Source organism: Sander vitreus, chromosome 13 (genome assembly GCF_031162955.1).
Source record: "Sander vitreus isolate 19-12246 chromosome 13, sanVit1, whole genome shotgun sequence".
NCBI lineage: Eukaryota > Metazoa > Chordata > Actinopteri > Perciformes > Percidae > Sander > Sander vitreus.
Genome location: NC_135867.1, coordinates 12882014 through 12900984, shown reverse-complemented (window position 1 = coordinate 12900984; position 18971 = coordinate 12882014). Strand labels below are relative to the sequence as shown.

Here is an 18971-nt window from a genome sequence, read left to right as displayed (position 1 = left end):
TACTATAGTTTGCAGTAACTGAATGCAGTAATTGAAAGACTCAATACCTCCAAATGATTGTAAATAATTTCATCAATCAAAACTTTTCCTGTTAATGTTCTCAATTCATCAGTATATTCTCCTGTTCATTTAACAACTCACAAGCCAGTTTATTTTAGTTCAATTTCATTTGTTCACTGGATCATTTAAATATTCAGCTTAGGCCACGCCATTCGATCACTAAACTAACGGCCCATGTTAATAATAATTACAGCTTTCTTTGGCCTTTTGTGTGTCCACAAATGTCTGCATCATTCAATGGGCTGCTATGGCATGTCGCAAAAATATCTGTATACTAAAAAAAGATGCAGATTGCAGATGAAGGGCAGTCAGACGGTGAGTCATTAGCCTACAATCTTCCTGCACACACTCTGTTTTAATAATTTTTAGTTGATTGTAAAAGCCTAGAAAATTCAGAGATACATGTTTTTGTATAGGTGTTTTCATTCTTTTGGCAACTTCAGCAATGCACACAGATCTGGCCATATTTTAATTATCAAAGTTTGGTTGTACTGCCATCCAGTGTAAGAGTTGAAATAAAAACGTATGAACAGCAGACTGTTCCAGATCCAGAAGTGGGCTGCAAAAATATTCTGACAGTGGATATTTAATACTGGTGAATGTTTGTATTATGTATAAATTGTTTGTTCTAAACAACATTTGGAAATTAGTAAAACGATGTCTGTCACAATTTTCTAAAGCCAAAAGTGACATTTTAAAATGTCTGCCCAAACATATTCAGTTTACAGTGATAAAAAAACAAAACAGAAAGATCCTCACATTGGAGAAGCTGGAAACAGAGAATGTTGAAAGCAACTGGTCATAACATCTTTGTAAGAACCACTCAGGCCTTTAATACAGCACATATTTTGACATGTCACAGTAGGAAAAGCACAAGTGTAAATACTAAAATGAATGATAGCTGAATTCCATTTAGCTGCTTAGTCCTGCATTGTTCATGCTGGCTCACTGTCACACTGCCATGACTTACTGGGACTTTTGAACAGAGCCATCATTAATGTTATTAGTGCTTTTACAACTATCATGTGTCTGCTGTATCAAAGACCTACTAAAAACCTTTCAAACACTGAAAACAGACAAGACACCAGAACATTGTCTGCCTTTACTAGGCACATTGCATGAATTTAATAAAGTGCAAATCATACAACATGTCCCTATAAGCCTTCTAGAGTTACTTTCCAAACCTGGAATGCAGCTAGTGCAGTGAAAAAGCAGGTGTGAGTGTTCACAGACTCCGAGGCAAGCCTACGAATTACAGGCAAAAGCTGTGATCAACGTGTTAAAATCAAAAGGCATCCATATGAAACAGTACCACGATTCGGTCTTTTTTTTGACCCACTCATTTCTTCACATTTTCAAAGTACATGTTGTACCATCAATGTGACAAATTCGGTTAATACGGTAATGTGTAGGTTTGATCACACGCTTCTCTGCATCTAACTTCTAAATAACTCACTTCCTGAAATCTACAGACAATCACAAGGTTACATCTCTCAAGTCTTAAGATTTTTCTAGATCTTTGTTGAGACCTGCTGGAAGACAACTTTTTCTTTTTTTAATCTTCATCACAGAGCGGTTTCTCCCTCTCCTGCTCCCATGTCCACCCTCCTGTGCACCCTGCTGTCATCTATATCCTCCCACTCGTCCTCCATCCCCTCTCCATCCTGCGTTCTGATTGGTTGGTTCAAGCGAAGGAGGCGGTATCTAAGCGGTACCAAGAAAAGGGCGGGGTCAGGCATAGGGTGTGGCCTCTGCGGTGATGTCACTCTCTCCTGAGGGACACAAGCCCTGACCCTCTCCTCCCTCACGCTGACATGCCTCTTGTGTCTCGCTTCTGGTTGGCTGGGAGAGGCTGGAGGAGGTGGAGACAGGAGCCAGTCCGATCCCTCCCCTTCATAATCTTCATCCTCCTCACCTTCTTCATCATCATCCTCTTCTTCCTCCTTTCCTCTGGGTTCCTCCTCTCCCTCTGCACCACACTCTGTGCTCTGCCGTTGCTGGAACAGTTTTAAGCGTGCGGTGTGGAGCTCGTGGCAGAGGGTCGTTGTAGTGACATTTTGGCGTTGCAGTTCACGACTCAGCAGTGTGATCTTGTGGCTGCGGCGTTTCAGTTCCTCTAGGAAATGCCGCTCTTCTTCCCTGAGGCTCCTTCCCAGTGCTGATGCCCGTGCCCGGCCAGCCCGCAGTTCCCCACGCGCAGCGACCATCATGCACTGCTGTTCCTCTAGGAGACACTGTGCAGCCTCACAGCGTGCGGCCAGCTCTGCTTCTTCCTCTGAGAAACATAAACACACACAGTATGGACTGAAGTATATAAAGATACAGAAAATACTGTAGATGTTGAGGAGATTACTGTATCCAGTATGCATGTCATTATTTGGTCTGTTTTTATGTCCTCCATATCTCTTTCATTTCATCTGCTTGATCATATTACATTTCATATATTTTTCTTTTCGATGTCTTTTCACAATCTCCCCTCTCTGGGGATAAATGTTGGGTGAAAACTGTGCGAAAATATTCGCCACAGTTAGGGGGGCCAGAGGGGGGTCCAGGCTTAATATTAAAGTGCTCATATTATGCTCATTTTCAGGTTCATAATTGTATTTAGAGATATTAGAAAAGTTTTACATGGTTTTATTTTCAAAAAACACTATTTTTGTTGTACTGCACATTGCTGCAGCTCCTCTTTTCACCCTGTGTGTTGAGCTCTCTGTTTTAGCTACAGAGTGAGGCATCTCACTTCTGTACCATCTTTGTTGGACATGTGCAGTAGCTAGGTAAGGACTACTAGCCAATGATTTAGAACTCATTTGTCATCTGTTACAGAATGACTTTGAAATCAAAGAGCTTGAATGTGCTCATAAAAGATGGCCTGCATTTACTGCTATTTTTTTGTTTTTACCAAGGACTTTCTGGACTAAAGCACTTGACAGACATGGATAAATCACTATCGCTTGCTTACACTCCAAACAAAACTATGAAAAACCAAATATATGTGCAGTGTTGTAGGAAGAAAGAGTGCTTTGAATTCCAATAACATGTTGCTATATCTTCTAACTCTCTGCGTATCTCTCTGTATTTATTTTGGATAGATTATGTCATAGCTGAAACTTGATCTGCTTCATAAAGTTAGTATCGGTGCCAATACCGATCTGGCATATCGTATCGGTGCATCTTTACCGCTAACAAATAATAGAATATACTGCAAATATAGAACAGTAAATATAATCATAAGTGATGTTTATAGTAATGCAAATATCTCATTTTACTGTAATAATGTATATCATCTCATCATTGTACCCCCTTCTATAATGAGGTCCTTGTGAATTTCCAGTCCTCCTCTGCACAGCTTTTGTGCTTTTCTCTTCATAACTCCCTCATATCATGTTCCCTTTTGTCAGCAAGGAGTTGTAATGTCTTACCTTCTGTGCTTCTGTCAGGAAACCTGGAGTCCAGCTCACAGCTTAGCTCTGCAGCCGAGAGGAGTAGAAGCACAACAGGCAGGCAGGCAGGCAGACAGACAGACAGACAGACAGACAGACAGTTAAGTGGTTAAGTGACACATAAAGAGATGGAGAGCAGCAGGTCCCCGGTAGACTGACCATGACAGCGCCTCTTCAGGTGTGTGATCTCCAGCTGCAGACCGGTCAGCATGGCCAGGTGCTCCTGCTTCAGGAAGGCGATGCCTCTCTCCACACTGGCCACCTGCTGCTCCAGCTTACCGGCATCCATGGCTGCACCCCCACACAACCTGCACACAGATACAGGTAGCTGGATTTAGTAGGATAAGGAATTTGTGTGTAGCCTACAGCTGTTAAGTGTCCCGATTTGAGCGTTGATGTGGTGCTTGGGTATTTAGTGTCTAGTCCATAGCAGATATTTTAATTGATTAATTGATGATTTTATAAAGATCTGTTAGTCCGCTTAATATTCTATCTCACTGAGATTTTCTGCAACATGGAAGAGCTTTATTAGGTAATTCCCTTATAGGCTTATTTGCAAAATGCCTACACTCTTTTATTTAATCACATTACGTGTGATTTCTCGCATATAGGCCTACTGTAAAAGCGTTCTGTTTTCTGCACCGTTGCTCACTAGCGCCCGGTGTGTCTACCTGTAACTGTGTGTAAATCTATCACCCTGACCGTGGCGGCCTACCGTGATACTGAAGCGGTATCCGATTCAAAGCTTCTCTCATTGATCCTCGATTCGACCTGCTATCTCTGTCCTTGATGCAGCAGAGATGGAGAAAACAAAAGACCCGTGCAAAAACGTTCAGTGTGCAAAACGGCACTTTACGCGTTTCTTTCTGTGCTCTCACCTGAGCGGTTTCACTGTAGCGGCAGGCCGACGTTTTCCTTAATGAATCCTGCTGCAGTCTGAGTCGAAATAACCTCTTCATAACCTTCTGGTTGTACGTGCAGTGCAGTGCAGTGCCGCTGCTGTATTCACAACAAAGCAGCCTGTATGACGGTTGATCAGTGCCACGAAGCAGGAGGAGGAGGAGCTTCATAAAAGTGTTGGTACCAGCTGTTTCCTCCTCATCCTGAAAATGATAGAGAGCTAAAGTCTCTAATCCTAATTTGCTAATTATTTTGTAGCTATAGCTGTCAAATAAATAGGTGAGTAAAAAGTACAATATTTCTTGTATGTATGTAGTATGTAGTGGAGTAGAGGTATAAAGTTGTCTATCAACTAATTGATTAATTGTTGCAGCTCTAATTCTGTTGTATCTTTTTAAATTCAGAATCATTTATCTTAATTAACTTTTCAAAAAAAAAAAAAAAAAAAAATGGCAGTAAATAAATTAAAGTTGTATATATATAAATCATGTATTCCATAATACTGAATATTAGGTATAGATTATACAATAGAAGAACAACTGTACAAGTTCAGGTTGATTTTTATTTGCTCTGTGTAGTGCTTTGTGACATACTGGTAATAAGACATCATCCCTATAGTTGTGCAGTGTAATCTGCCATCATGCCAATTATACACAAATACATTCTGACACAGCAGGTACAAATAAAAGGATTTTCTTTTTTCAGTGTTGCCATCTGTTTCCTGTGAATTGGTCGACGAGGCTAAGCCTTTCCTGGCTGCACTTCTGTTTGTCACTCATGCTGGGGAGGGGAACAGGCTCATTGTGCAGAGAGGTCTCGTAGTAAGGACAGACTTTTAGATGAGCAGATATTGGAGGGACGTCTGCCATATGCCACGAATCCACTGAGGAGAAAAGGTGACTGAACTCCCACACCTGAAGAGAAACAGGAGGAGAGAAAAGGAAGACGTGGATCACAGTTAGTATGGGATTTGTTTTTGTAAAACACTAACATGATGGATTGGATGATTTAGAATGTCTGTCTCACAGGTTTGGCCCTCCACTTGGCTCCTCCATGTGAGTAGGTCTTCCTCTCCCAGCGGAGGGTGACCATCCCTCTCTCCTGCAGCAGAGAGGAGCACACCTGCCTCATCAGCTGGGACACCAGAGCCAGCTGGGACAGGGACAGACTGTCCAGGAAACTGGCCATGTGGCACAGCACCTCGTAGGGCAGCGAGCTCAGAGAGTCCTCTCCTCCCTGACCTCTCTTCCTCTGAGCGGTGGAGGAGTCCTCTGAGCTGCTGGATGTCTGGGAGGAGCCATCACCTACTGAGACTCCAAGTGTTGGACGCAAGCTGAAACTCCTCAGCTGTTTACTGTAGGAAAAGAAATATACTAGGATTTCATTCACTAAAACAAATGCTGGACAGGACTGATGAAAAGGAAATGTGCTCACTTGTAGGAGACAGTGGCTTTATGTGTGGAGGGTTGAAACCTCCTCTGGTTGTAGGTACATCCCAGATACGATAGGGGGCATCTCTGCTCGAACCATCCACTCAGACCCGTCTGGATGTCACTGTGGACGTTCCTGGAAAGGAAATGACGATTAATACTCTTATTAAACACACTTTGCATGTCCATCTGGTTGGTTGGTTGGCTGGTAGGTAGGTAGATCGGTAGGTAGGTAGATACTTTATTCATCCCGAGGGAAATTGAAGGCATCCAGTAGCTTAGACAACCATAGCACAACAAACACACATATATCTCACATACATAAAAATCACTCACAGAAATGTAAAGAGTTAACAATTTGTGAAGTGATTACAAAGGTCTGGTATGGACTGACCATGTGATGCAATGACCATGATAAGGTGCTATGGTAGAGTGTGTGCAATGGCAGTAGCGCAAAAGTGAACAGTGCAGGGATTGAACAGTGCAATAGCTTATTATTAAATATGAACTATGACTATGAAAAGACAAGAATGTAAACATAATAGAATTGCTTGACAAACAAGAAAAGAAATAATATACTTTAAGAACAACATTAACAGTATTTATCCAGTTGACATTTCCAATTGGTTGCATCCTCTTGACAATTGTTGAATTCTCAGTGACAAATCAACATTTATTACTTTAATGTTAGTCCATGACACGTGACGTGACAGGAGTACAGAGGGCAGTGAGGGTCAAACCACAAACTCAGTCAAACACAGTAGTCAGTAGTATTTACAGACACCTGAAATGTGTGGCAAACTCTCTGCGGAGGAAGGAGTGACCACAGAGGAAGGTGAAGACACAGCTGGCTCTGTTATGTCTGCTGTTCACTCTCTCTGACTGCAGCTGAAGATGAAGCTTCAGCGGTCTGTCCACCATCACCTCCGCCAGGGTCGTCTTCGCTTTAAACGGAGCTTTGCGGAACGAGTGCGTCTGTGTTCCCTCGTCGACGTAAAGCCCGTCGGCTGCCTTTAACTCACTGATCTGCATGGAAACCAATCGATCACAATACCTGATTCATTCTAGTTAAAAGACCATACCACTGTTTTTGCATGAGGCCATTGTTTTCCACACATTTCCATAGTGCCTCACAAATATTGCTATTCAATAAATTCACCAACACCAAGTGTTGACAGTATGCAGGAGCTGATGTCTTACTTTTTCACACAATATGAAAAGCAATTTGCAGTGACTTAAAACTGGTTTTAGTAAAAACAAAAATGCACTACAGAGAACTTTTTTTTAAATTAGAAAATATATACATATATATATATATATATATACACACACATATACATATCTAAAATATATGTCTTCTCAGACAATCATTTTTTGCACTCTTTGCACATTAATACTGTACATTTGATCTTTTATATATTACTACTGTAAATTTGTTTTTAATATGTATGTTGTCTGTATAATACATGTTGTTTGTATGTCTGGAGTTTGTAACAATAATAATTTCCCCCTGGGATTATTAAAGTATTTCTGATTCTGATTCTGACGCTGATTCTGATAAATGTTGTGGCTAGTGATATTATTTTATTTAGCTTATAAACCATCATGTTCAATTCTGAAATTGTCATGCTTTACAGAATTCCACTTAATCTCCCTCATCTGCTGATGTGTGCAGTTTATATATATTTTTTCATACTGTTATAAATATCTGACTGACCTTGTGACCCCTGACCTCCATCTCAGCGTAGCCCAGCAGGGTGGCTGCTGCTTCATCACTGAACCAGTCCTCTTCGTTGACTTCGAGGTCTGATGTGTCCACACTGCGAGGCTCGCCTGGAGGCCGACTCGTGTCGTACTGATGAATCCGCCGACTGCTATAGTGATAGCTTTCAGGGACCTTAGAGGAAGCAATACATAATATATCACGTTGGAAGCCAAGTGAGTAATGTGAACACATCTTTTTTGTAAATTATTATTAGGCCAGGTTGTCTGCAGTATGTTTTGTTGATGCTTATTTTAAAGCTGTATTGGGCAAATGCAGTTTTATTTGGTTGGAATGCTTCCTAGCTACTTTGCATTTCACTCTTAAAGTTTAGATTTTTCACTTCCTGATGGACAAGTAGCCGACACCATATTGAATTTGGGCAAACCTGTGAGATTTAAGGCCTGGGGATGCTCGAAAAAAAAAAAGTGTTCATTACTTCGGTTGATGCACACTGACACCTTTATAATGCTAACAAAGCAGTTCTGTTTTACAGTTAATAAGTGTAGTTTGAAATCATCACCTTGAAAGAGCGCAGGGTCTGGACTGGGATAGGCTCCAGGCTGCCATACACAAAATCGTCCTCCCTCGGCGTACAGGCCTTGATTTGTCCGAAGGTGAGCAGCATGCGCCCATGATGCACCACATACATGTTGTACTCCTGCGGGGTGAGCTCCTGCCCCAGACGCTCCAGCACCCCCTCCTGCCATGGGGCCTGTCCTGTCTTACTTGTGTCTGCAGCCGCATAATCTTTCTCTGTGTCTTTGTCTTTCACCTTCTCACCAGGCTTTGGCTTTTGTTTGGGATTGTCTTGGTTTGCCTGAGCGACAGCACAGCCGCCTTTTTCCATGCCGAACATCATCTCACACAGGTCATATTTCTCTTTGTTGATGCCTGAGCATTGCCCCACACTATTCTGTACAGTCTCTTCAACAACATTATTCTCTGCAGGAACAGATGTGTGGAGGCCGACAGGACAAATGTAAAGACAGATGAGACAGATGAGGAAAGAAAAGTCCAAAAATCACAACATAACAACAACAACAACAACAACACATTGTTTTATTTTGTGTGTTTAAAATATAGATGAAATATGTTTTACCTTCTTTGGTATCTATGTCTGTGACACCATTGACGAGCCCTCCCATTGCCGTCTCCTCTTTCTTTTCGTCCTTTATTTCCTCCTCTTCTGCCTCCATCAGCTCTGGATAGAGAGGCTGCATTTTCAGGCGGTCATAAAGATCTGACTGATCCACCAGGGTCATGGCAAGATCCAGAGGCTCCCCCTGCCCCTCATTTTCCTTCAGCACCTTCTCTTGCAGGGCTATGTCGTTACTATGTGGGTTTGTGTCATCAGTCGGCCACCGTAGCCACTCCATGGAGCAACACACCACGCTGGCCGGACACACCTGGAGGTGAGCTGCCTGCGAGGAGCGGGACAGGTGGTGCGGGCACCCATAATCAGCATTGAGGCAGGGCACCCTCACGTTAGGGCAGAGCAGCAGGTGATCCTCCTCTTTACACAAGTGGAAGAGAGCTCCACAGAGCAGGCGGCAGGGGATGACCGCACAGCACACAGAGACCTCCACCCGAGCCCTGCAGCGCCGGCTGTAGCAGGAATCACAGTGGACATGCTGTCGCACCCTGGAGGCTCGAGAACGATGACTCTAATTGGATGAGAAAGAAAAGAGGAGCAGAGGATCCAAATAGGATGAAAGATTCACAACATATACAGCACATTAAACATAGTGCATCAAGGCTTTATAATCTTTGATTCTACACCATTAATTATATATCTCCTGTGACTCACCATGTCTACAGGACGTTGAATCAGAGGTTTTGTAATCCTGCAAGAGAAATACAGAAAACTGACATATAGATTCCTACTTTAATCTGTAACATCAGACCTAAATAGTGAATCACATAGGCTTGTGACCCCTGTTTGTTTGTCATCCATCATCACTGGTCGCATATGTCATGTTATTATGACCAGGTCAACCAATGAATTTCCTCCCTGTTTTAGAGGTCTGACATGGTAAAATCCAATTATTCTTAAAAGTTTTAGGCAGCATTAATGTTTTTTTTTCTTTCCTATTAAGTTGTCATGACCCCTCAGATTTATAATGTGACCCTTCAGGTTGGGAACCAGTGACATACTGGAGGCCACACAACAAATCAACAGCACAAAAATACAGTTATGGGAAACATTTTTCACCGATGCAACAATTTTTGCCCATCATGCACTAAGCACGGCTCCAAAGCCCTCTCACAAAAATGAATTAACACGTATTCCATGTTCTTACGGTGAAATGAAGAGCTGATAATCAAAGTAAATTCTAAACTATGGGCCATAATATTGTTCAGCTGTGTCCTATGGCATTATAAGAGTAAATCAGAAGAGCACTAGAAGCAAATGAAACATTTAACTTCTACAGTTCCATAACTGAATACTTTCACTGTACTGCTTACAATTTAGACAACAAAGACATTACCAAAGTATTTCAACACACTCACAATAAGATCAAACCTCATCTGGTCAAAGTTCTTACCAAGGTGCCACCGCAGACGTGTTGCTTCCTTCTCGTTTGATAACATTGCTTTTAGTCCCTGCGCTCTTTGAACTGGCAGGATAAAATTAGCCAAGCAGCAGCCACCCCCCACACCCCCCACCCCCCTCAGTTTCTTCAGTGGATTGAAGCCACAGACACCAATCTGTATTAAATACGTTCTATCTCTTCATCCTGTGACCAAATCAATGTGCACTTATGTCCAGTGGAGAATAAATAGTTAATCTTCTGTTGAAATGACTGTAATAAAATACACACTGAAAATGTTTTGATTAAATCTCCACTAGAGGACATTGTTTGGATATTAAATAAGACTCATTTTGCACTCTGCAGGTAGAAATCAATTGCACGCAGCACCACAACATGAATCAGTGGGAAGAAGGTGAGAGAAATGTACTGATGTGAGTCTCTGAAGGGGCTGGTAACCCAAACCTGACCACCTGTGTAACATTTCTCAGTCAGTAGTCAGTTCTCAACTCTATTTATATTACACACACACACACACACACACACACACACACACACACACACACACACACACACACACACACACACACACACACACACACACACACACACACACACACACACACACACACACACACACACACACTCACACAGAGACACTTGGTCTTTAAAGCACAAGACGGAGTACAAGGAGCATGTTTCTCTCATTTCCATTCACTTACAGCGGTAGGCTAAAGTCTGTACTTAACTGTTCCCATTGACTCTAATGCCACAGGACCCTGCCGGTGTCCTGCCATTTAGTGTTTCTTTTATATTTTATATTTATAGTTTCCTCTTTGTTTGCAGGACTGACCAACAGCTTCAGCTACAAAACTGGTGCCATAGGATCTGAAGCATGGTATGGTTTTATTGTGATTCCAATTTCCACTTCTATTTCCCCTTAAGTAGCTTTAAAGTTGTTTAAATCATCTTATTTTACCCTGTTTGAAAGTATCATATGCAGTATATTCTTTGTTGGCTCTTCATTGAAGCTATATGATGTTTACACAAAGTGAAATATTCAAACCCAGACCTTCCTATCTATTTATGATATGATACAAATTGAGATATCGTACATGTCTGCAATTTATACACATGTTCCCTAAATTCAGCTTGTCATATTTGGTATCAGGATCTTATCTCGAATTTAAAACAAAGTTTTGTTTATTTTGAACATTGCTTGGCTGCACAGCACAAGTTTTGACCCCCACCCCACCTGTGGGGGTCAGTGGGATAAACAGATGTTGAAGCATCATGATGCTTTTTAAATGACAACGGGCTGATTTTGTGAATTTTCTTGGTTCTTTCTTGATTTCCTTCATTTTCATTTGTCCCTCCCTTTTCCTAAACATTTCAGAGTCATCGTTCAGCCTCAAGGGTCCGACAGCATGTCCACTGTGATTCCTGCTACAGCCGGCGCTGCAGGGCTCGGGTGGAGGTCTCTGTGTGCTGTGCGGTCATCCCCTGCCGTCTGCTCTGTGGAGCTCTCTTCCACCTGTGTAAAGAGGAGGATCACCTGCTGCTCTGCCCTAACGTGAGGGTGCCCTGCCTCAATGCTGATTATGGGTGCCCGCTCCACCTACCCCGCTCCTCACAGGCAGCTCATCTCCAGGTGTGTCCGGCCAGCGTGGTGTGTTGCTCTATGGAGTGGAACCGATGGCCGGTCAATGACGCCCATTCTTATCCAAACACAGAGCTGCATGAAAACCTGCTCAAGGAAGGAGAGCAGAAAGGATGTCTGGACCTGGCCATGGCCCTGAAAGACCAGGACCTCCTGTTTCACACCATGAAGATGAAGAAACTGTTCCCAGAGCTGATCAGTGTGGAGGAGGAGGAGGAGGAGAGGAGGAAGAAGAAGCAGGAAAAAGAAGAAGCCGAAAAGGCAGCTACAAAGGATGCCAGTGGTCAAACAGGGAAGTCTTTTAACATGTTTGACATCTATAACCCTGATATTAAAGAAGATGAAGATGAGGTTGAATTTAAGCAGGAGCCAACCCAGGAGGAGAGAGAGGCTACTGACAACCCAGTGAATGCTGATCAGTTAGAAAGCTACAACGCCTGGGAGCGTATGTTTAGTATGGAGATGGGTGGCTGCAGGGAAGCTGGGGAGGCAGGCAGAGACCAGGGACTGTCGAAAGGAAAAGGCCTGGGCACTCTGACAGAGGAAGAAACAGCAGAGACTTGTGTGGGTGCCACAGCATCAAACACCTGCAAACAGGGGAGCAGTGCATATATTGCTTCCTCCACATCCTCTTCTTGTCCTGCTGTAAAACTGAAAAAGGAATTTGAGTATGGACATGTGGAGCCAATGAAGATTATCACCGTGCGTACCTTTAAAACCCCAACCAGCTTCTCTGCCAAGCAGAGCCGTATCCGCAACCCTAGTTTCTACAAGAGGGAGAGTCGAGCTGTGGATACTAGTGATCTGGGGGTGGCGCTAGAGGAGATGCCAGTGTGGGAGGAAGTTCAGGTGAGAGAGAGAAATTCATTCTTCTTATAATAATTAAAGTCTAACACAATTATTGTGGACTTGGGGGCAACAGAAAAAGGCTGTGGACTTAAAATTGACATATCGTCACTTTTTTAAAGTTCAAATCACAAACTGGTTAGCAAACAGTTGTCTATTTACATATCCAGCAGACACGAAGCAAACATTCATTTGGTGTTGTGTTTCTGTGTTTCATCACTGAATATTTATCACATAATGAGTTTGATGTGCTCCTCAGGCCTCTCTGCTGTGCTCCCTGGAGAAGGAGAAAAGGGGTCACCTCATTGCAGAGAGCGTATTCACAGATGCTCTGCTACAAGATGAGGGAACACAGACCTACAACTTCCTGTCTGCTCCTTTCCGGACAAACACGTCGCTGGTTGAGCTGACTGCTGCAAAACCGTTGGAGCTTCACCTTCAGCTGCAGGTGGAGAGTGTCACCAGCCGGCACCACAAGGCCAGCTCCGCCTTCACCTTCCTCTGTGGATACACCTTCCAGCGCAGAGAATATGGCAAACATTATAAGTGGGTTTTCTTTTTGTTTTGTTTGATCCAAATATCCTTTGGAATACATATTTTTTCAAATTCCTGCCAGTATGAGAGGTAACATATTCCATTAAAGTCCCAAAATATTTGTTTCAGTAAGATATGGGACCTGAAAAAAATAAATATTAATCAGAGTTTGTGTTTAAACTCCTAGTATGAGTTTAAACACAAAATCAGGTTAGCCATGAAGTAAACACCTTCACAGTAGGAAAATAAAGTAGAGAAACTAGAATGATTACTTTAATCTATTCTGTAGGAATTCACTGACCCTTTCTGATTCATCCTAATGCATTAAACACCACCTGTCCTGTCTGGCATTACAGTGAGATGAAAACAAACAAAATTAAATAGGATGCTCTGGTTTTTTTCTTTCTTCTTCTAATGATCAATATGCTCTCACATGCAGGAACAGCCACAGTGACATCCAGATGGGTGTGAATGGATGGTTCGAGCAGAGATGCCCCCTGGCAAACTTGGGATGCACCTACAGCCAGAGGAGGTTTCAGCCCTCTACACAAAAAGCCACCATCTCCTACAAGTGAGATAAAAATAACAGTTCATCTTTATTATTGTGTGGTACTGATACACCTACTTTCTTTCTTTCTTTCTTTCTTTCTTTCTTTCTTTCTTTCTTTCTTTCTTTCTTTCTTCTAGTGTTATCATTTACTCTGTGTTATTGTTCAACAAGCCCACTAATCCCCTGCAGATAATTACAGTCATGCAGTGCAGTAAAAATCTGACCACAGTTTCAACTTTGCTTTCAGCGAGGATCTGGGCTGCTTTAGCCTGCAACCCACCACCCTTGTCTCTCTGAGTGATGCCTCCCAGACATCAAGCAGCTCAGAGGACTCCTCCACAGCTCAGAGGAAAAGAGGAGATCAGGGAGGAGGAGGAAGAGGAGGAGAGGACTCTCTAAGCTCGCTGCCCTACGAGGTGCTGTGCCACATGGCCAGTTTCCTGGACAGTCTGTCCCTGTCCCAGCTGGCTCTGGTGTCCCAGCTGATGAGGCAGGTGTGCTCCTCTCTGCTGCAGGAGAGAGGGATGGTCACCCTCCGCTGGGAGAGGAAGACCTACTCACATGGAGGATCCAAGTGGCGGGTGAAGCAGATGGTAAGCTAAGAGCCAGTGTATTATATATATTTGAGCTTTCATCAGCAACATCTGGACAGTTTATCTGGATCTCATCTGGATTTTGGTAGTCAAAGGTCACTGCTTAAAGAGCTTTTAGGGAGTAAATCAAACTGAAACTATAAAACAGGTTTTGAAAAGTGACATGAAGTGGCCGGGTTGGTTCAGTGGGTAGAGCAGGCGCACATATATTTAGAGGTTTATGCCTCGATGCAGAGGTCCAAGGTTCGAGTCCGACCTGTGACAATTTCCTGCATGTCTTCTCTCTCTCTCTCCCCTTTCTCACTGTCCTGTCCATTAAATGTGGAAAAGCCCAAAAAATTATCTTTGAAAAAAAAAAAAAGTGACATGAAGATCTCGCCCCATCTCCAGTGGATGACATCCTTGGCATCTGGACTGTATATTCAGCTCTCTCTCTCTCACTTGCCTCTCTCTTCTCTGTGACTTCAGGTATGGCAGTTTAGCACTTTGTTCTCTCCTGTGGACACTTGGGCCTTCCAAGACATGCCGTCCATGTCCGAGCACCTGAAGGTGTGTCACTGCTATGAGAGAGAGTCCAGGACAGAGAAGATTCTCCTGCCGCGTATCAGAGAAGAAGTCCAAACCAAGACAAGCTGCAAAGCCTCCACTCTGGTTAGTTTGTTTCAGCAGAAGAGGATCATGATGTAGTGTATGTTGCTTTAATCTGTTATTATAAAACAGATGTTGCCCACTCTTTTTCTCTCTCCCTATACACCCTGTCACTGCCATCCACTGTCATTTAAAATATAACAGAGAAAAATGCCATTAAAAAAAATAAAAAAAATTGTGAAACCTAAGTGATCTTATTACTTTATAGAATTAAGAACAAATCAGGAGCATCTATACATTTGAAATGCAGTCACTAATTGTCACTATAGATTTTTGGAATGACACTACTGAATAAATACTTGAGGGCCGGTGTATATAACAGTGTCCCTTTGGCAAATAGCCTATTAATTATTATATATTATATTATTAACAGTGCAGTTATGACATTGAACTGACAATATGATATTAAATAGTAAAATCTGTCAATTATTTGGTAGATAAACAAAGCTTAGGCAGTATATTGGAGCTAAAAGCTGCCCTTATGTGATTCCTTTTTTATGAATAACCCCCAAAAGACATCTGCTAACTTGTGCTTAACCTATACTTTCTGCTTTAATGAAAAACATTCAAAGTTATAAACAACACCATAAGTTACAGTGGTCCTTGGGGGTTGTGGCTAGAAGGGATACAGCTATGACCAGAAGTTACGCATAATTACGCTAAATTTTGCAAAATCTAATATAATATAATAATATAATTTTAATACTTTCACCCAGGAAATGTTTGTTCGTTCCTCTGGAGTGTTTTAATCCAAAGCCACAATCTAAACTAGTCGCTTTGGGGCCTAAACTTAACTGTCGTTGCCGTAGCTGTATCCCTTCTAGCCTTTACCGGTCCTCGGGTCCTTGAAATACTGTTCAACTACATCATGAGGTAGGAAACTGGACCAATAGAATCATTTTTGACCAGGAAAAACTGTCTGGCTCCCTCTAGTGATCCCCCTTGCTGGTAAGGATGTCTGCTCTGAGCAGTCTGTAAAACAGCACTATGTTTATGGTGGAGATGAGACTCAGGCCTGCTGTCCCCATCATCAGGATGTAGCGAGGCATACGTGTATACATATTCCCTTATTAAACCGTATTGAATTATTCCTTTAAACTTCTTCTAGATGAACTACCAACTTATTAAGGCAGGTTGAGTAAAGATGAATTCATTATTCATTTAAAAACATTCTCTTTCAGCAGGCCATCCATTTAACCTAATGAAAATCAACATAAAATGTGACTGTCATGTTTGAGCAGATGTTTCTCATGTGCATAGGTTTCCATTTGATATAGGATTGTAGGAACTTTCACAAGTTCACATATTAACACTTTCTTGTCCAAAAAGAAGTTTGACTGTTACATTTCACATTTGTGAAACCTCCAGAGGAGAATCCCCGAGCCACTTAACGTTCCCAGGTTGAGCCAGCTGGTCACGCTGTAGATCACAGAGGGACAAGGGCCTGTAATGTTAGTCCTTAGCCTGTTCCTCCTTCCTGACAGGAGGAGGAGCTGTCTGATGAAAACCGAGTTGATCTCAACGAGCAAAGACACCACAGAGTAGCCCACATAGACACGGGATGTTACAGCCAAGCTAAAGCAAGAGAGCACATGAGAAAAAAAGTTTAAACAAGAGTCTCTTCTGTGAATCTCTTTAATTCATCAGGAAGTTCTCTGCAAGTTAAAATGTTGATAAGCTGTTACAAGTAGATTTTGGTTTGTTTAGCCAGAAGTTAATGGCTCAAACTCTCCATTTGAGGTGTCGTTAATTAAAGAAAGAAAATTAAAAATTAAAGATCTAAATAAAATAAAGACATGTTGGAGGAGGATATACTGAAAGGTATTTTTATTAGAAACAAATAAAACTCCCACTCAACACAAGCAGACCTTGAGCTATGAGGAGATAGTGTTGTTCAGCATGTAAAGATACATGTTTTACTACCTCTCCTGTGAAATACACACAGAGAGATCAGCTCAGCTAAGCAAACACACCCACACACAATGCAACCACTAAACGTGTCTTATATATTTTACAATGTTGTGACACTAAAGTCACACACACTGAGGTGTGCCCAGCTGGAGGTGAATGAGGTTGCGACCTCTGCTGCCTCAGAGATTAAACTGTCACACAGATCAAGGCTGAACACCATTGGAGGGCAAACAGCAGTAAAGGATGACTGTGCTATTTCATTCACTGACTTCATCATTATCACAACACACAGATATGTAAGGGCTGGGCAATGTAAGAACACTTCACAAATACTTGGGAAGAAATACTCACATCCTTTACCTATAAGTAAAAGTAGTAATACCATAATGGAAAAATACTCCTGAAGTCCTGTATTCCAAAATCTTAAGTAAAAGTACGGAAGAATTATCAGCAAAATATTACAATTTTACATAAACAAGCATGCACATGTATGGTGGCCCCTTAGAGCTCAGAACAAATCATCTTAAGAAAACATAATAGACAAAACACAAGCAAATAAATAAAACAGCAAATAGGTCACATAACGAACCGCAAATAATTAAAACACAATTTGACAGAATAACAAAAGAGAAGTTTCCAGGGGGACACTAAAACCTGATGGATTTTCCTGTTTTGTTTTTCAGCAGTACGTTGAGACGTGTAACATTTATAATTGGTGGAGGAGCACCTCCCAGGGCTGTTTACATGACTGGTTTGAGGCCACATCCAAGAAGTCATGAATAAAATAACCTAGAGGATGTAGCAAGAAGTATGCAACACATAGACATTCTTACATAAACATTATGAAATGTCAAAATAGTTCACTGTTATGGTTAAAACGTGTCAAACCATTTATTAAATCTTGCAGAAAGGAGGTTTTGGTGGGTGACATTTTTATCATTTCCACACTTTGCTTTTTAAAATGTCAGTATATAACCTGCTATGGTCAGCATTTGATTGCCAAGTGAGGTAAAGAAACTTTCAATCCAGGAACTGTAGAACTGAAGAGTGTTGCATGACCTGGACGTCCTTGTTGTAAAAGCCTCATAAATCCAAACTGTAAATAAATAATCTGCTGCTGTTAATTAGGTGAAATGATAGAGAGTTGATCTGAAGCCTAATGGCCGCTGACTGCTGACGTGTAAAAGTGTGAACGTTTGTGTGTTGTGTTCAAGGTTGTCACCTGTAGACACAGCTACATGACTGTAGGAGAGCAAGGAGAGAGAGAAGATCAGGTCCTCCACATCTGGGGTTGAATGTAGAAACTGCATGGTGAGAAAGAGAGAGAGAGAGAGAGAGAGAGAGAGAGAAAGACCACTGGAAGAGTACAAATGAATATGAAATGAAAATTATGAAATGAATAAATTATAGCACCAACCCTGATTACTGTGTCGTTACACACCATGAAACAGCCCATGCTCCTGTCAGCGACCTGTAAGATAAAGAAGTGCTGATATTCCTCCACTTCCACTTTAAATCCATCAATTTTTTTTTCCACAGAGCCTAGTGACCTGAGTTCCCTTCAAATTCTATGTGCTCCTTTTTTCAGGGCACATTTCAGCTGGGAGCGTGCAGCTCAAATACACTCTAAAGAACGAGATAAACAAACTGCTAAAGTCTCTTTAACACACAATCCCTGCCCTTTAACAAACATTCCTCCCCTCACCTGAAGGGACAAACTGATCACTGACAACAGGTAAAGGGGTTGCAGTCACACAATGACATGAACATCATGGTAAGATTCCCTTCCTGGCAAAAGAAAAGTTCAATCCACACACTGTGTATTTGCTCCCACAGTATTCATTCACTGAAACCAGCATAAAATAAGCATCACATTACATATCTCAAAACAATGACAATAAGAAGCAGGTGTTCAATTATAAAAGGCCTTTGGCCACAACCCAAAACAAATATGTGTACTTGTAATCAGGGAACAACAAGATAAACAGCCACAGGAGACACACAAGTGGAAGGTGTAGCAATATAACAGTTAGACAAAACCCATATATGAATGTAAAAAATGAAAAAAAGCATAATTGCATACTGTTGAATTGTATGCTT

At 41.9% G+C, this 18971-nt stretch overlaps 4 protein-coding genes across 5 annotated transcripts; 1 reads left to right on the top strand and 3 right to left on the bottom strand.

Moving 5' to 3' along the window:
* Nucleotides 1–1150: 1150 nt before the first annotated feature.
* On the bottom strand, nucleotides 1151–4520 carry LOC144528125 (coiled-coil domain-containing 92B-like). 2 transcript variants are annotated; one of them, XM_078266586.1, is made up of 4 exons: nucleotides 4382–4520; nucleotides 3663–3811; nucleotides 3483–3530; nucleotides 1151–2335 (listed from the first exon to the last, which is right to left on the bottom strand). In XM_078266586.1, exons 2-4 carry the CDS (start codon nucleotides 3790–3792, stop codon nucleotides 1626–1628), a joined length of 888 nt encoding a protein of 295 aa, XP_078122712.1. In that variant the 5' UTR covers nucleotides 3793–3811; nucleotides 4382–4520; the 3' UTR covers nucleotides 1151–1625. The 2 variants fall into 2 exon arrangements, with proteins under 2 accessions (XP_078122712.1, XP_078122714.1); XM_078266588.1 differs by lacking the exon at nucleotides 4382–4520 and adding an exon at nucleotides 4219–4371.
* A 584-nt stretch (nucleotides 4521–5104) lies between these two features.
* On the bottom strand, nucleotides 5105–10190 carry LOC144528226 (F-box only protein 40-like). Its single transcript, XM_078266714.1, has 9 exons — nucleotides 10123–10190; nucleotides 9406–9442; nucleotides 8698–9262; nucleotides 8119–8540; nucleotides 7551–7730; nucleotides 6618–6859; nucleotides 5838–5969; nucleotides 5430–5757; nucleotides 5105–5317 (listed from the first exon to the last, which is right to left on the bottom strand). Exons 1-9 carry the CDS (start codon nucleotides 10188–10190, stop codon nucleotides 5105–5107), a joined length of 2187 nt encoding a protein of 728 aa, XP_078122840.1.
* A 335-nt stretch (nucleotides 10191–10525) lies between these two features.
* On the top strand, nucleotides 10526–14999 carry LOC144528225 (F-box only protein 40-like). The gene is made up of 6 exons (XM_078266712.1): nucleotides 10526–10555; nucleotides 11526–12638; nucleotides 12895–13181; nucleotides 13609–13740; nucleotides 13967–14312; nucleotides 14781–14999. Exons 1-6 carry the CDS (start codon nucleotides 10526–10528, stop codon nucleotides 14997–14999), a joined length of 2127 nt encoding a protein of 708 aa, XP_078122838.1.
* Nucleotides 15000–15889: 890 nt separating this feature from the next.
* LOC144528224 (TLC domain-containing protein 2-like) lies at nucleotides 15890–18392 on the bottom strand. The gene is made up of 5 exons (XM_078266711.1): nucleotides 18309–18392; nucleotides 18094–18175; nucleotides 17585–17660; nucleotides 16312–16559; nucleotides 15890–16026 (listed from the first exon to the last, which is right to left on the bottom strand). The coding sequence occupies exons 1-5, from the start codon at nucleotides 18390–18392 to the stop codon at nucleotides 15890–15892; spliced, it is 627 nt and encodes a 208-aa protein (XP_078122837.1).
* Between the last annotated feature and the right edge of the window lie 579 nt (nucleotides 18393–18971).

What these genes read in the sequence shown, in the direction of transcription:
- LOC144528125 (XM_078266586.1), bottom strand. Translation starts at nt 3,792, where the DNA reads ATGGATGCCGGTAAGCTGGAGCAGCAGGTGGCCAGTGTGGAGAGAGGC. An exon ending in CCTGAAGAGGCGCTGTCATG is followed by an intron (nt 3,531 to 3,662) that starts GTCAGTCTACCG and finishes TCTCGGCTGCAG; the next exon opens with AGCTAAGCTGTGAGCTGGAC. An exon ending in TCCTGACAGAAGCACAGAAG is followed by an intron (nt 2,336 to 3,482) that starts GTAAGACATTAC and finishes TATGTTTCTCAG; the next exon opens with AGGAAGAAGCAGAGCTGGCC.
- LOC144528226 (XM_078266714.1), bottom strand. Translation starts at nt 10,190, where the DNA reads ATGTTATCAAACGAGAAGGAAGCAACACGTCTGCGGTGGCACCTTGGT. An exon ending in TTCAACGTCCTGTAGACATG is followed by an intron (nt 9,263 to 9,405) that starts GTGAGTCACAGG and finishes TCATCCAATTAG; the next exon opens with AGTCATCGTTCTCGAGCCTC. An exon ending in AGACCCTGCGCTCTTTCAAG is followed by an intron (nt 7,731 to 8,118) that starts GTGATGATTTCA and finishes GCTTCCTCTAAG; the next exon opens with GTCCCTGAAAGCTATCACTA.
- LOC144528225 (XM_078266712.1), top strand. Translation starts at nt 10,526, where the DNA reads ATGAATCAGTGGGAAGAAGGTGAGAGAAAT. An exon ending in GGGAAGAAGGTGAGAGAAAT is followed by an intron (nt 10,556 to 11,525) that starts GTACTGATGTGA and finishes TAAACATTTCAG; the next exon opens with AGTCATCGTTCAGCCTCAAG. An exon ending in GAATATGGCAAACATTATAA is followed by an intron (nt 13,182 to 13,608) that starts GTGGGTTTTCTT and finishes TCTCACATGCAG; the next exon opens with GAACAGCCACAGTGACATCC.
- LOC144528224 (XM_078266711.1), bottom strand. Translation starts at nt 18,392, where the DNA reads ATGGATTTAAAGTGGAAGTGGAGGAATATCAGCACTTCTTTATCTTAC. An exon ending in CATGGGCTGTTTCATGGTGT is followed by an intron (nt 18,176 to 18,308) that starts GTAACGACACAG and finishes CTCACCATGCAG; the next exon opens with TTTCTACATTCAACCCCAGA. An exon ending in TGGGAGGTGCTCCTCCACCA is followed by an intron (nt 16,560 to 17,584) that starts ATTATAAATGTT and finishes TTTAAACTTTTT; the next exon opens with TTCTCATGTGCTCTCTTGCT.